The sequence below is a fragment of the Trichechus manatus genome, unplaced genomic scaffold (genome assembly GCF_000243295.1).
Source record: "Trichechus manatus latirostris isolate Lorelei unplaced genomic scaffold, TriManLat1.0 scaffold00102, whole genome shotgun sequence".
Classification (NCBI taxonomy): domain Eukaryota; kingdom Metazoa; phylum Chordata; class Mammalia; order Sirenia; family Trichechidae; genus Trichechus; species Trichechus manatus.
In genome coordinates this window covers 5,485,531-5,500,404 of record NW_004444038.1, presented here as the reverse complement: position 1 = coordinate 5,500,404, position 14,874 = coordinate 5,485,531, and the positions used below count along the sequence as shown (strand labels likewise).

At 36.6% G+C, this 14,874-nt stretch overlaps 1 protein-coding gene across 1 annotated transcript in view; it reads right to left on the bottom strand.

The window, feature by feature from the left end:
• MYO16 (myosin XVI) overlaps positions 1-14,874 on the bottom strand; it is a 637,778-nt gene that overhangs the window by 275,638 nt on the left and 347,266 nt on the right. The window contains exons 19-20 of the mRNA XM_004382940.2: positions 14,641-14,712; positions 11,795-11,936 (exon numbers count right to left, since the gene is read on the bottom strand). Coding sequence (XP_004382997.2) covers positions 11,795-11,936; positions 14,641-14,712 — 214 coding nt within the window. The remainder of the gene's footprint in view (positions 1-11,794; positions 11,937-14,640; positions 14,713-14,874) is intronic.

Genomic DNA, 14,874 nt, shown 5'->3' with positions numbered 1-14,874 from the left:
TGAAAATATACATAGCCAAAGATAAACCATTTAAAAAATTTCTACATGTACAATTCAGTGACATCGATTACGCTCTTCCAGTTGTGCTGCTATTCTCACTAACCGTTTCCAAATTATTCCATCACCACTGTCTTCAACTCACTGTCCCCTAGACTTCCCATCAAAACTTTTGAGTTGCTGTTGTCAATTTGATCTCACATAGATAATTCTTTTTTTTTTGTACTTTAGATGAAGGTTTACAGAACAAAATAGTTTTTCATTAAACAATTAGTACACGTATTGCCCTATGACAATGGTTAACAACCCCATGACATGTCAACACTGTCCTTTCTCAACCTTGGGTTCCCTATTAGACCTATCAACTTTAAAATAATTATTAGTATCCAAAAGTCATTGCTCCCCCGACCTCCCCTGTAGATTTTAAAGATTTTCAGTAGACATTCTAGTAAAACATCATGCTCACTTAATACAAACTGTTTTAGAGAAGAGAAAAACAGAAAAACAGAGAAAGCTACCAGTTTACTCTCTGATGTCAACTTGATAGCAAAGGACTGTATAAGAAGAAAATAATAGTGTCTCATCTCATTAATGAAATATTGCAAAAGTCCTAGGACTAGAAAACTCAATCTAATACATCATGACCAAGTGGGATTTACATTATAAATGTAGAATTATTCAGCATCAAAAAATATACCCCAACGCAATTTTCTATGTGAGTAAAATAAAGGAGATAATTTCTATAATAATCTCAATAGATACAGAAAAACATTTGATAAAATTTTGCATCCAACCATAAATAAAAAGTTAGCAAAGGTTATCTTCCAGACTCCTAGGTAAACAGAATGCTGAACGGCAAATATTTAGAAGCGTTGACATGCATTTGGAAACAAGACAAGGATAAACACTATTACCACCATTTTTCAACATTCTACCTGCAGTGCTAGCCAACGCAATAAAGAAGAAATAAGAGATATAATTACGATTATATACATTAAAAAAATAGTAAGAGATCACATAGCAAAATTATTAGAACTAATAAGAAAGATCAGCAGGGCTTCTAGATTTAAGATCAACATATGAAACCGAAGATTCAGGATTCCAATAAAAAAATTAAAATGTAATAGAAAAATAACTCCCATAATAGCAACAAAATTACAGAGTTCCTAGGAAAAAAACAAATAAAATGTGCAAGACTTTAGTGAAAAAAACACAAACATTATTTATGGACTAAAAAATACACAAATAAATGGAAAGATAGGTCATTTTTGTGGACAAAAAGAATCAATATACTAAAAAGGTCAATTCTCCCCAAATTAATCAACAAATACAATTCTAGTCAAAATCACGTAAGATTTTTTTTTTAATGGACTGAGTCAAAGTGATTATAAAATCCATATGGATAAATAAAGATCCAGGGATAACCAAAAGAAATAAGAAAAATAAGAACTTATTATCTGAATTTACTTATTAAAACCATATATTATTGATATTGTTTTAGTCAAGTAGATTAAAAATCAGGAAGGGATGGAGAAGCATTGCCAATAAATGAGGTTGGGACAATTGAATATCCAACTAAAATATATAAAAATACATCCATTCCTCATATACACAAAAATAAATTCCCGATGTCTTGAAAATCTAAAGCTTTTAGGAAGAAATGTAAGGCGAGCTTGGAGTAGGGAAAAGATGGTCTAAGATAAGAGCCTAAAACCAGATTGCTGTACAGGATTGTCCACAGGAGGCCAGGCCAAGTGCACGAGGTGCCATTCTCCCACTAGCCCTATGGGTGGGTCACCCTGGGCAGTGTTTAACCTGCATTGCCAAAAGATGTTCAGCCTCACTAAGAATCCGGGAAATGCAAATGAGTGTGCTCCTCGAAATTCTGCCACTTGAGTGTACACTCCGGGGAAAATATTAAACATATACCCCAGGATATAAGATGCAACCCCATTTGTAATTAAGAACAAATTAAAAGAGACTTAAGTGCCTGTTTATAGGGAAAAAAAGATATTGTATTTTCTTCATCCCTGGGAACTAATGTAGCAGTTAGAAAGAATGAACTAGTTTTTTATGTATCAATACAGATAAATCTCAAAAACAGGGTGGCGTTAAAGGAAAGTACTGAATAAAATGTACCATATGATAGCACTCCTGTAATTTAATGACTCACAAACAATATCATATATTCATTATGAAATCCAATATCTAGGGAAATATAAAAAACAAATAGTGAAAAATGTACACAGGATATATTATATTATTGGTTGTCTCTCGGGCTGGAGGAGCTGAAAAGATCTAGACAGGAAAATAAAGGGAACTGTAACTATTAGCTGTAATTGTCTATTTCTTTTCTGTTAACAGAAATCGGAAGCAAAAGTGTCAAAATGCTTATAGTGGCTCATTCTAGGTACTAGGCAAATGAGAGCTTTGCCTCTACCTCTTTGTACTTTTCTCGAGTGTCAAGTCTCTTCCCAAAAAGAACACACATAATAAAGAAAGACATTATACATCATATGGAAAAAGGAAACACCATGTAAGTCTATTTACATTTTCTCAAAAATGCACAGCAGGTCTTTCAGTATCTTTATGATGCATTGAAAATTAATCACAGAAATTCACTGACAAAGAATTAAGTACTCTGCATTGTAATTAATAAGGCAATGTACAAAATGTCTTTTTTACCAACACTTAATTACTAATGAACTGATGGTCTGGATTTTTAGATTTTTATCTTTTTTGCAGATACCCTTTGGTTCGTACTTTCCATCAGATGGTTTAAATCTTCATAATCATCTCCGTAGGGGGCTTTAAGATATATCTGTATGCTTTAAGGGGCGAAGTTGAAACTAATAAGTAAAACTTTTGGTTTTTAATCAGATTTATTTACACATTTAATCCCCACTACCGGAGCAAGTTTAACTTTGTTCCCTGTTTTTTATTTGTTAAATGAGGACTGATGATCTCTCATCTCTTTTCTAAACTTTTAATAGCTCCCCATGGCTATAAATGGGAAGCAGAAAACCTATTAGATGAATTTTGAAAATGGTCAAGCCAGGTAAAGTCCTTATCAGTGATCTGTTCAAACAGTGTAAGTATAAACCGTAACGTAAAGGATATTTTGAATGGCTTGACAGCAGCGCAGCAGAACGACGTTCCGTCCGTGGCTCCGTCTTCAGACCTCCTACAGCATTTTATAAATGAAGTTACTGACTATCTGTTGCTAATGTGAGAGGTCTTCGACGAACACCTGGTAACAGTCCGAAATCTAATCTCTACTAAAAAGAATCTTACAAAATAGGTTAACATGTTTACTGTCATATTAGTGTTTTTAAAATAATGTTACTCATCTATTAGGAAGTATCTTGGTGTACCTAAAACAACACATAGATTTTATCTAAAATTTAAAAACAGAACTCTTAATTAAATAAAAATCAACAAAATAATCACACACACACACACACACACACACACACACACACACACACAAACCACTTTGACTTAAAAACCCTCAAGAACTTCCAGGAGACTATGTACCAAGTGTGAGTACTAATTCAGAATTTATTAATTTTCTAATGAACAAATTCAGAAATTATTAGTTTGGGTGCAGGTACGTTCTCGGCGGGGGAGGAGGGTCTACTAATCCCACAAATTACATGCAAAACTGTGTTTTTGTGTATGTATGTTTATACCATTCATCGGATACTCAAAACGGATTTTGACCTAAAAAAGAATGAGATATAAAGACACCCTTCTGACCGGGAAGTGAAGCCATTCTCAGAGACCACCTTTCAGCCAAATAGACAGGTCCATAAAAAAACAGTAGCACCTGAGATGAACATGTTCCTCAGAACAATCAATTACACAAGATCAAAAGGACAGCATTTGCCCAAAAGCAAAGATGAGAAGGCAGGAAGGGGCAGAAAATCCGGAGAAGAGCAAATGGGGAACCCAGGGTGGAAATGAAGACGGTGCTGACACATTGTAGGGGAAAGCAACCAACGTCATGGAACACTTCCTGTTCAAGTATTGAAGGGAAAACTCATTTGCTCTGTAAACTTTCACATAAAGTGCAATAAAAAATAAAAAGATTGAGATATAACACCGCATAATAAAGTGCTACCTAGCTGTATTAATTGAAGACCAATGAGAATCATAGGAAATTTGACTGTCACTTCAATATAAAGCAGCAAAGCTATTTTCTTCACATTCACAATCCTGGGGAATCCAACAAACGTTTATACACACCAATACATACTCAAAACCAATGGTATACAACTTGAATTCTTAGTAGAATAAAACTACGGAGCGGAATTGCCAAGGACAATGTAAGGCACATATTCACTTAACCCACTTAATTCCCCTTATTTTCATTTCAGAGTATCAAGGTGAAGATCTGACCTCTTTGTCACTCAGTAAGACAGCCATCAGACCAAGTACAGATTATGCCAAGTGCTGACATGAGGTTACTTTTTTAAACCAGCACTCTTCAAGGCTATAATTATTTTTCCCTATATGAAATATTTGTACCCTCTAATTAACAAAGAATAGCATGACTCACCTCATGAAGGAGTACAATCTTTCTGAAGATGAATACTAAATTCCTTGTTACAATCTTATTAGTGTAGATACTCTATGTTTGTTAGAAGCTACCATTCTCTTAAGTGTTGTCAGATGCCGAGGATGATCATCCTCATCGGATACACTGATAGGGTCCTGAACTTACATTCATACTGGATGTGTTGTTTTTGTCTTATATCAGAGCATGTAATTAGTCATGACTCATCTGGAAGGTGCTTCCCATTGTGAACATGGTCAACTTTTACATATTGCCTCAGTCAGGCTACTGGAGAACACACGGATCATCTGGTAAATGTGCTGATGAAAATCTTTCTGAACCTACAGAACATTCCATACTGACTTAGAAAATCATTTTCCCTTATGGTCAAAATATGTGGATTTAGAAGCTGGGTGAGTTGCAAAAAAAAAAAAAAAAAAACTTATTATTTCAGGAATTAAATGGATGAATTTATGTGTAAATAAAAAATAGAAACTTTTAAAGAAAAAAAATTCAAACTCCCTTTAAAACACTTTCCCTTTCTTGCTGCTATCATATTTCTTTAATATTTCCTTCTGTAATTTAAACTCATATTACAGTTAAACTTGGTGGGAGCAGGGGTTTAATAGTTTGAGAAAATTCACAACTGATGTTCTTTCTTCAACAGCCTTCTTTCTTATCTCCATAATTAGTCTCAACATATAGATCCAAGGACAAAAATTCTTGACAGTTTTTGGGATGGTGACCTCCATGCCTAGCAGTGAAAGAGGTTATCACTTAAGTCTTCATTCTTCTTTCACCTCATTTTCCAGCCTGCTCTCAGATGTCCCACAAGGTCTCCATCTCCACGGAGCACTTAAATCTGTAGGCATCCAAAGCCTCCTCTACCTCATTAGTTCAGTTCCTTAGCTCGTGCACGGCTTTATCACCTGCCCAGTGTTAAAACCTAGTGTCCTTCTGTGCCGTGTTTCCTCAAGCAACCCATACTGTCTGGGCAATACCACTGTTTGTAACTCTTACAGACTTTATTTTTGCAATAACCAGACCACAAACTCTCCTCTGGACCTTAGTCAAGCACTCTGCAAGCATGTCAGGTGAGCATAGGAATTCATCAGTGCAAATCCATTATCATTGCTTAGGACAAAGCAAAGCTGACCAAAACATATATAAAAATACTCCTACACGCCCTAGTGGTGTTAAGTGAGAAGGGACATCTCTATTTTTGAAGAGCAAAATATTTCCTCTATTTTCTACTCTCTAAAACAAACAGGATTACAGAGTCAAAATACTTGATTTTATTTCTAAATGGAAGGGACTGTACTATACCTTGGTTCCCAACATGTGATCATTCTGCATTTTTTTTTCAACCCTCCTTCTCCCCTAGACAAACTAATAATAAACGAAGGAGTCCTTTTTAACAGCCACAACGTCCACTATTATTATTATAGCCGCTATCCCACTGTGTCAAGTACAATGCTTGTGACTTCACGTACATCTTCTCATTTAACCTTCAACCACGGAAACCAACTGAAACTCTTGCTACCAGGTGGATAAATAAGCAACTCATTGAAGCCAAATGCAATTCATCTTAAAACTTTAAAATATGTATGATTAGGTCAAGGAAAGTAAATAATGTAATAAATGAGAATATAAGAAACTGAAGTCTCAGTGACAAATAAAAATAAAAAAAATCTTCATGTGTATGTCTGAAACTCTATTTACAATACCCTATTTACAATGCCAAAGGTACTGCCCAAACACTTGGATTTCAGATAATGTAAACATAAATAAATAAGTGAATGAATGAATGGATGAATAAATAAGTAAATAAATAAATAATAGGTATCTTTACCCATACCTGTTGTCATAGAGTCAATTCCAACTCACAGTGACCTTATAGGACAGAGTAGAACTGCCCCATAGGGTTTCCAAGGGGCGGCTGGTAGATTTGAACTGCCGAATGCGTAACCAGTGTGCCACCAGGGCTCCTAGGTATCTTTAATACCTGTCTAATGGATTATCAGTGAGACCCAGTGGCACAGTGGTTAAAGTGCTCAGCTGCTAACTGAAAGGTCGGCAGTTCAAACCCACCAGCCGCTCCAAAGGAGAAAGATGTGGCAGTCTGCTTCCTTAAAGATTTATAGCCTTGGAAACCCTTTGGGGCAGGTCTACTCTTTCCTATAGGGTTGCTATGAGTTGGAATCGACTTCATGGTAGTGAGTTGGTTTGGTGGTAGAATGGGTTACCTCTTAAACTTCATCTATTTCTAACTTTCAGTCTACATGTTATTCTTAAGGTGTATTTTATAGTAAAAAAGGAAATGTTTCACCAATTATATTTCTCAAGTGTTTCAATATACAAAAAACACTGCATTCAGAACTCATGACTGAAATGATTTGAAATAATCAATAGGTTTTGGTGCATGAAGATGTTTGGAGATATCTTCCAAAGTCTATACATCCCCTGTGCCTGCCCAAGCCTCTATTGTGTACACGTACCTCTGCAACAGTCAAGTTTGCACCAAAACTCTGGTGAAGGCTCCAGATTAAGAAAAATCAAAATTTTAAATTTAGCATTAATAATTCTATTTTGGGGATATAGCTGTTGAATTATGAAAGAGGTCCAATTTGAGGAGTTTCAAAAATTATTTATCATTAAAAAATATGTTATTATGCATTACACTTTAATAAGACTCTCCAAGCATTTACCTTATTTTGGAATCACATGGGTGATAACTTTTATAAAAAGTGAAATACAGTTTAGATCATGTCCTTTGTTGACAATTATGAAAAGTGAACAGTTGAAATGTCTACAGCTCCTCAATGCACCATCCCATTTCCAATCCTCCCTCTACCCTCAACCCAGAGAAGTTCAGTAGTAGATTTAACAAATACTTAATAAATTTGTTAAAATCTATTAAGTTAAATACTACTCAATAGATTAATAAATACTTAAGAGGAAACTTTCCTACTTTGAACATTACCTTAAATATTACATTAAAAAACAGTTATCCAATATAACAAACTGAAAAGGCAAAATAATACCATAAAAAAGTAGAGACAGTGAGGAAAATCTATACAGAATCTTTTTCATATCATAAGGCTTGTTCTTAAGGTGATGTTCTAAATTGCAGTGGTTAAAACCTGAGAAGAAATATATCTTACAGCAATAGAAAGGTGCTTTGAAGCAAATAAAAGAGTTGACAATCCCATCCAAGATGTAATGAAACCCATGTGAAATTGTTCACTACAGATTTGTAAGGAAGCACAATTAAGCCTGTGCGTACCTCGCTTACTATAAGTCCGTGTGTTCCTTGCTTACTGGTTAATCCGCCTGTGCTTCAGGATGAGCAATCTCCATTAGCTGTAACTCTCTCAACGGGAGAGTTGGGAAGAAAGGGACAAGAATAGCTCAGCCCTGTCCTCTCCTATGCCCTCAAAGAGCTTGTGACCTCTGATCCTCCAGGCTGTCGGTGAGGTGTTTGTCCATTTCAGTGCTGACTGGGACCAGGTGGGCAATTCCATCTAACTCTGGGCCCAGTGGTCAGAAGCAACTTGCTCAGAATATGAGCTGTGTCCTCCAGTGTCTGCTGTTTCACTCATCAAGTTGATATTTTTAGTCCCATGTATATTACTGTATTGTCTCATTTCTCAGTCGATTAAGAATCAGAGATAAAAATGGGTGCTATTAGGTAATCCTCCCATAAGACCATGATAACATTAAGCACACTTGAACATGTAGGTATCCAAAACTGCAGGAAGTTCAAAGCAGAAAACTAGAGGTGAGGACACCCATCTGTCACTTTGTCATACTGTGGTGGCTTGCATGTTGCTATGGTGCTGGAAGGTGTCCCACCAGCATTTCAAATACCAGCAGAGTCACCCACGGAGGACAGGTTTCAGCAGAGCTTCCAAACTAAGACAGACTAGGAAGAAAAGCCTGATGATCGACTTCCAAAAATTGGTCACTGAAAAACCTATGGATCACAACAGACTATTGTCTGACTTGCTTGCTTTAGACACATCATCAGGAGGGATAAATCTCTGGACAAGGACATCATGTTTGGTGAAGTAGAGGGCCAGCGATGGTGAGGGAGACACTCCAGGGGCTCGAACATGGTGGCTATTGTGAGGATGATTCGAGACCGAGCAACATTTTGTTCTGTTGAACCTCAGGTCACCATTAGTTGGAGTCACCTCGATGGCAGCTATCTACCTTCCTTCTTCCCTTTTTTTCCCTATCCTTCCTTCCTTCCCTGCTTCCTTCCTTCCTTCCTATCTCTCTCTTTCTCTCTCTCTCTGTCTACCAACCAACCAACCCGTGGCCCTCTAGTTGATTCCATCATAGCGACCCTATACCTACCCTATATCGACCCTATCTATCTATCTAGAGGTGGAGAAATGGTTAGGAGACACACTGAAAGCACTGCTGTGTGTCAGCTGACAATCTGGCAGTGTGCCATGAGATCAAGTAATGTCAAAAAGAGCAGAATTGTGCCCAAATTACACTGTATTATAATGAGTTATACAGTGAAGATACTTGCACGCAGAGTTAAATGATACACAAGATTCTTTATTATAGAAGTTAGACATTTGTAGTTTTAGGAAAAATGCCTCTGAAAAAATAAAGGTTAAAATAATAAAACTCTGGTTTGGGGAATGTAACAGCATTGGAAGAGGAACTGAGGAAACGGGCTGTGGTTCAAGCTACACAATTTCCTACCGTCTTTGTTTTCTTCAATAACGAAATGGCCACTTTCAGCTATTTAACAGGGTTTCTTCAGAAGATAAGTTATATGCACATACTTTGTGAACAATAAAGTTTTAAACACATTTAAGACATTATTATTATTGTTCCTTTTCACCTCCTTGGAGCAAATCATTTCCAATCTAAGCAAGATAAATGAAGTTTTAGTGTGTTTCAACTTGTTAAGCCCTCTGACCTTTAAGAGAAGCCTCTGAACAAAAAGCAGCTCTTCCCCATTTGGTCCTCCAGCATGCAGCCCTCAGGTCAGATAGCCAAGAAGGAGTCAAGACCAGAGCAGGCAGCAGCCACACAGTTGTTGGCACATTAATCTTACTAACTCCATTAGGGTCAAGGCAAACATGGCGACCTCTTTTGCTCATCTTCATTAACTAATTATCAACTTCACAGACATTCATTCACCTCAGAGTTTTCATGAAGAAACAACTCTATTTGGAATCTAGGCAGAGAAACAAGAATTTGTTCACATCCAATGTCTTTATCGATATTATTGATATTTTACTGATTCTGCTCTAAGCTGGGTAATGAATTCAGCAGTCAAAGTACAAACATTTCACCTACTTCCGTTTCACTGGTCTTCCCTTTATAACCTATTAGACTGTATCTTATTTATATTTATTCTCTCTGACAAACTTAACAGAAAAGTTTAGTGTGAAAAATACTCCAATTCCATCGACATCACGGATACTTGCTGACTTTAACCATAGGGTTTTTTTTTTTTTTTAAATAATCTTTTCTGATATAATTTTAAAATTTAAAAAAAAAAAATTAGGGTCACTAAACAACAAAAAGCCTACCCTAAGGTTATCCAGATGTTTGAGACCTTTCTGTGACTTAGGAAATGGGTCTGTAAATCTGGAAAAACCTTAAGCTTTCTGTGAATTTCAATGAGTCAGAAATACTACAAATATAACCTTTCCTGGCATTATTTGGGAATCTAAATTCCTGTTTGGGTGACCCATGGGAGAAACAGGGGAGGGGGGGGCGTAATAAGAGTTACCACTACAATGAGAATACTAGGTCTTATAAGTTGAATTTATAATAAATTAATTCAATTCTAATTTCCCACTGATCTATGTTCTCATCCACTGGGTTAGCGAAGAAGTTTAAAAGATAAGGCTACCATCTTGCAATTCTATAAATTTACATACTGACCTAGATAACCCACTGAAAAGCAACTAACTTATTTTTCCAAGGTTTATGTTTGTAGTTTTCTTTATTACTAAATAAATATAGACCATGTATAAGTATTTCCAATTATATACAATTACGGACTTTGTAAGATTTAAACCTCAAATGAAAATTTTCTAAAAACTTGTATGTGCACCCAGGTTTACATGTTGTTTTTCCAGTGTCAATTTCAGCAGAGCTGCCAATAATTTTATACAAGGTTAATTTGGTAGACTTAGCATATTAGTACCATATTGTGAATAATACTCACATTTACAGGAAAATCAAAAATTAATTGATACAAGAAATAGTAACAAAATCAAGAGTCCTCACTATCACACACAGTAAGGTATTTCTGCTTAAATACAGAAAATTTCATACCTACCCTCAAATCACAGAGCATATATTGAATATGCTGATCAATATGCAATGAGATTTTATATGTTGACATTTTAATGAGAATTTTAATGTGTCTTTTGCCCTTGAAATCTTCTGAGATGTCTACATTTATTTAGGAACACATGCTAGTTAGTTCTAATGTTTTCCAGGAAACTTTCAGTGGTAGCAATTTTCAGGAATTTGGTGAAGAATCTTTATGGATGTCAAAGAAATTCTGAAAAGGTTTCATTCAAAGGCAAGCATATGTATGAAGGCTTCTGGATGCAATTTTTCTTTCAGTGGTCTGCTCTAAGGTCATTATTAGTGTCAAGAATATTAACGAAGTTTTCCATTGACAAAATGCCATGGAGATCTATAACTTTTAGATAATCAAATACCCTGAAAAGCTACTGTCTAAAGACAATTAAGGCAATGAGCCAAAATGATTACCATAAAGGCCCTTTGTCAATCCACAAAACAAGTGAAGACAATGAGAGGAAGTAATACTGATCTGAAATACATCATCCAGTAAGTTCAGAAAGAAACATCGGCTGCTCGGCAAACTTGAGTGCTTTAGATATTCTTGGATTGTCTGCAGTTATCTCCCAAGACTTATAAATTTTTGACGTCTCTTGGTGTACAGATGACCATATATACCTTCAGTCCAGAGGGACCACATTTGCATATTTATACATGAAAAATGATTTGATTCATTCATCCTTTGTGTGACTGGAATATGTATGGGACTTAAATTCCAAAACAATAATTGAGTAAGCCCTTCAAATAAAATCACCTGTTAAAATGAAATGTTTTAATGATAGCTCAATTTATGGCTCACGCTGCATTATGAAGTATCTTCAAGAATTGAACTTTTAAACTGGATATGACAAGAATTACAACAGGGGCCACCATCCAATCATCTCCTACCTGCTGTGTTCATCTTGACTGTGAAGGTAACAATTCATGGTATTCACCAGAAAGCTGAACAAACGACTGTACAAGGACTTGGCTAAGAGATCCCGGTAAAATTCAGCCATCTCTATAGTATGTCGCCGTATGATCATATCTCCTGAAATAGTAGAGAAAGAGGAAGAGATATCAGAATAAACGTTCCCCGCATTTAGAAGCAAATAAAACTATCAATGGCCTATTTATCTTTCACACACGTACATACTATCAAATGATGTAAAAATAATTTTATTATGATCCTAACAAATGTGAATTTTTCTGTAAGTTTTTATGTAAAAAGCTCCCCTAGAAAAAGTGTCATATATGTTACACTCTTATTTATGACAAATGTTGACCACAAGCTTTACTTCTAGGTGGGCTGTATAAGATCCCGTCAGCTAATGAACAAACGTTCCGCAGGGTCCCTCTTAGCGAGTTTTCTGATAACAATGAACTGGTTTGGATATTGAAAAACTGGCAGCCACTTGGAAACCTGGTCAGTCATCTCATGATCAAAACGTGGGCTGGAGATTGGAATCAAGATGGAGCCCTAAGATAGAACTTTTTATGTCATTCTCAAAGAGATGGTAATTCAGATCTTGAGTGCTAAAAATCTTCAGAGGAGAAACCGAGAAAAAAAGATGGAGGATGACTTAGAATTCAGCATACCACAGCAAGAAATCTGAGAAGGAATGGGAGTCTAGATATGAGTGAGGCCTTGGCTAAACTGGGCTAACCACTGCATGTCAGTCTGAGCCGGGAATCAAGTAATAGGATAATGACTGTGTGACCTGAAAGTGGAGTCAGTTCCCAATCAGGTGGAGGAAGAAGAATGGCTTCTAAAGCAAGGAAGTAATGATGAGTAAGAGAGCTACAAGTTCAAGCCCATCAAAGTGGATCAGAACCATGTGGCAGTGAAAACAGCTGTGGCCATTTATGGTTTATAGAAAACCAAGTCTCTAGACTCAAGATGATTGAGAGGTTCTAACAGGTCATAAACACATCAATACTGTGGGTGAGTAAGGGGGCAAAGGGCAGTCTAAGCAGGGGGTTCAGCATATATTAAGTTATTCGCATTAACGGTGAGTTAAAATTTTCTCAGAAAAGGCATGTGAAAGAATAATGTATTTGGAGAACTTCACGAAGCTTAGTACTGTTAGATGCAGGAGTGCTGGTGGAGAAATGGCTGCAGATGAAACATAAACATTAGGTATGGCCCAAATAATAGAGGACATACTGTTTTTGTCAGTTGCTGATGAGTCGATTTTGCCTCCTAAGAGACCCTAGGTGTGCAGAGTAAAACTGCTCCACGGGGTTTTCAAGGCTGTAACTTATTGGAAGCAGATCACCAGGCCTGTCCTTTGAGGCGTCTCTGGGTGGATTCAAACCACCAACCTTTCAGTTAGTAGCCAAGTGCTTAACTGTTTGTCTGCCCAGGGGCAACTAAAGGACATACGAGGCCATCATAATGTGATGAACTTCACTCTAAAGGAACGGGAGTATCTTTGAAAGACTGATATCCACGGATGAAAATTATATTTGCAATTCAGAAAGATCATTCCTGAAGCAGTGTGGAAGGAAGGCAAAATGGGTCAGACCAGAGAGAAGACTACCCAGGAGGCTTTTGCTATGATCCAGGGAAGGAATGGCAAACAAAGCAATGGCAAATGAAATGAAGAGAAGATAGCACGTTTGAGAGATAGTTATGGGGTAGAACCAGCGTGTGTCTGACCTACTCAATGGAAGAGGTATTAGGAATGAGTCTTGGGCAAATGAGTAGATAATGAAGAGATCCATTAAATTAGGAACCACAGAAGGTGAATTATGAGAGTAGGGATAACGCAAAATGTATAAGCCACATATCTAAGTACCCGCAGGTGAGTCCAGCAGGGACAGTCGTTAAGAGGAGTGGTGATTGATTTAGAGAAAAATGGTCAGCTGGATGGTGAGACCTCAAAGTTACAATAAACAGGAAGGTTGGTAACGCAATGATGTATAATGACTATTTGATGAGCATGTAGGAGAAGCATTCTCCTTGCCCACTGAGTAAAGAAGCATGTAGCCAGTGATTAAGCATGTGAGCTTGGGAATCAGGTGGCATTAGCTTCTAACTCCAAGCACACCATTTACTAATGATTTGAAATTCACAGTTATTTAAATTCTTTGAATTTTAGCTTTCTCATTTGTTAAAATGCAAATAGTAATCCCACTTCATAGGCATAGTGGTTAAGAGCTCGGCTGCTAACTAAAACGTCAGCAGTTCAGATGCACCAGGCACTCCTTGGAAACCATATGGGGCAGTTCTACTCCGTCCTATAGGGTCACTATGAGTCAGAATCTACTCGATAGTAATGGGTTTGGTTTTCGTTTGGTGTTTATAGTGATTTGTGAGAAGTAAAAATTATAACATGTACAGCATTGGGCACAAGACCCATCATGGCAAAAATTCCCCAAATCCCAGCTATGATCATGATCAATGAGGAAGTGGGAGAAGTTTGGTTCTTATTGACAAGGGAAGCATGGAACCGCACATCCCAATGGAACAAATCTCCAACTGAACAAATCCTCTTGCACTGATGACCCTTTTTCTAAAATGACGGATGAAGTAGAAAAGGTGACCAGTTTAACAAAATGATTTCTCAGGAACATAAATAGTTTACAACATAGGGTCATAGCGAACGGGTTTATGATGCTTTTCTCATTTGACATTCAATTCATAGAAATAATTTCACTGGCCAAGTAAGGCAAAGTTATGTTTAATTCTCATATTTCTGAGACGATCACAAATTGCACAAAGCTGAAAATAAGAGAACCGAAAAACTTACCTTTAAAATATTGGATATCAGTTGTTAGAGCAGACACCAGTTCATCTGCTGATACTTGTAACATCCCAGATACTAAAATTTAAGCAGAATTGAGAATGTAAAGTTAGGCTATTTCTTGATAGCAAGAATATTGTACTTAGTGATTATAATTTATAACTTTTATACAGGCACATTAGAAAATTTGTGTATTAAAGAAAAATAAACTACCACTACAATTGTCAAGGAGCCCTGGTG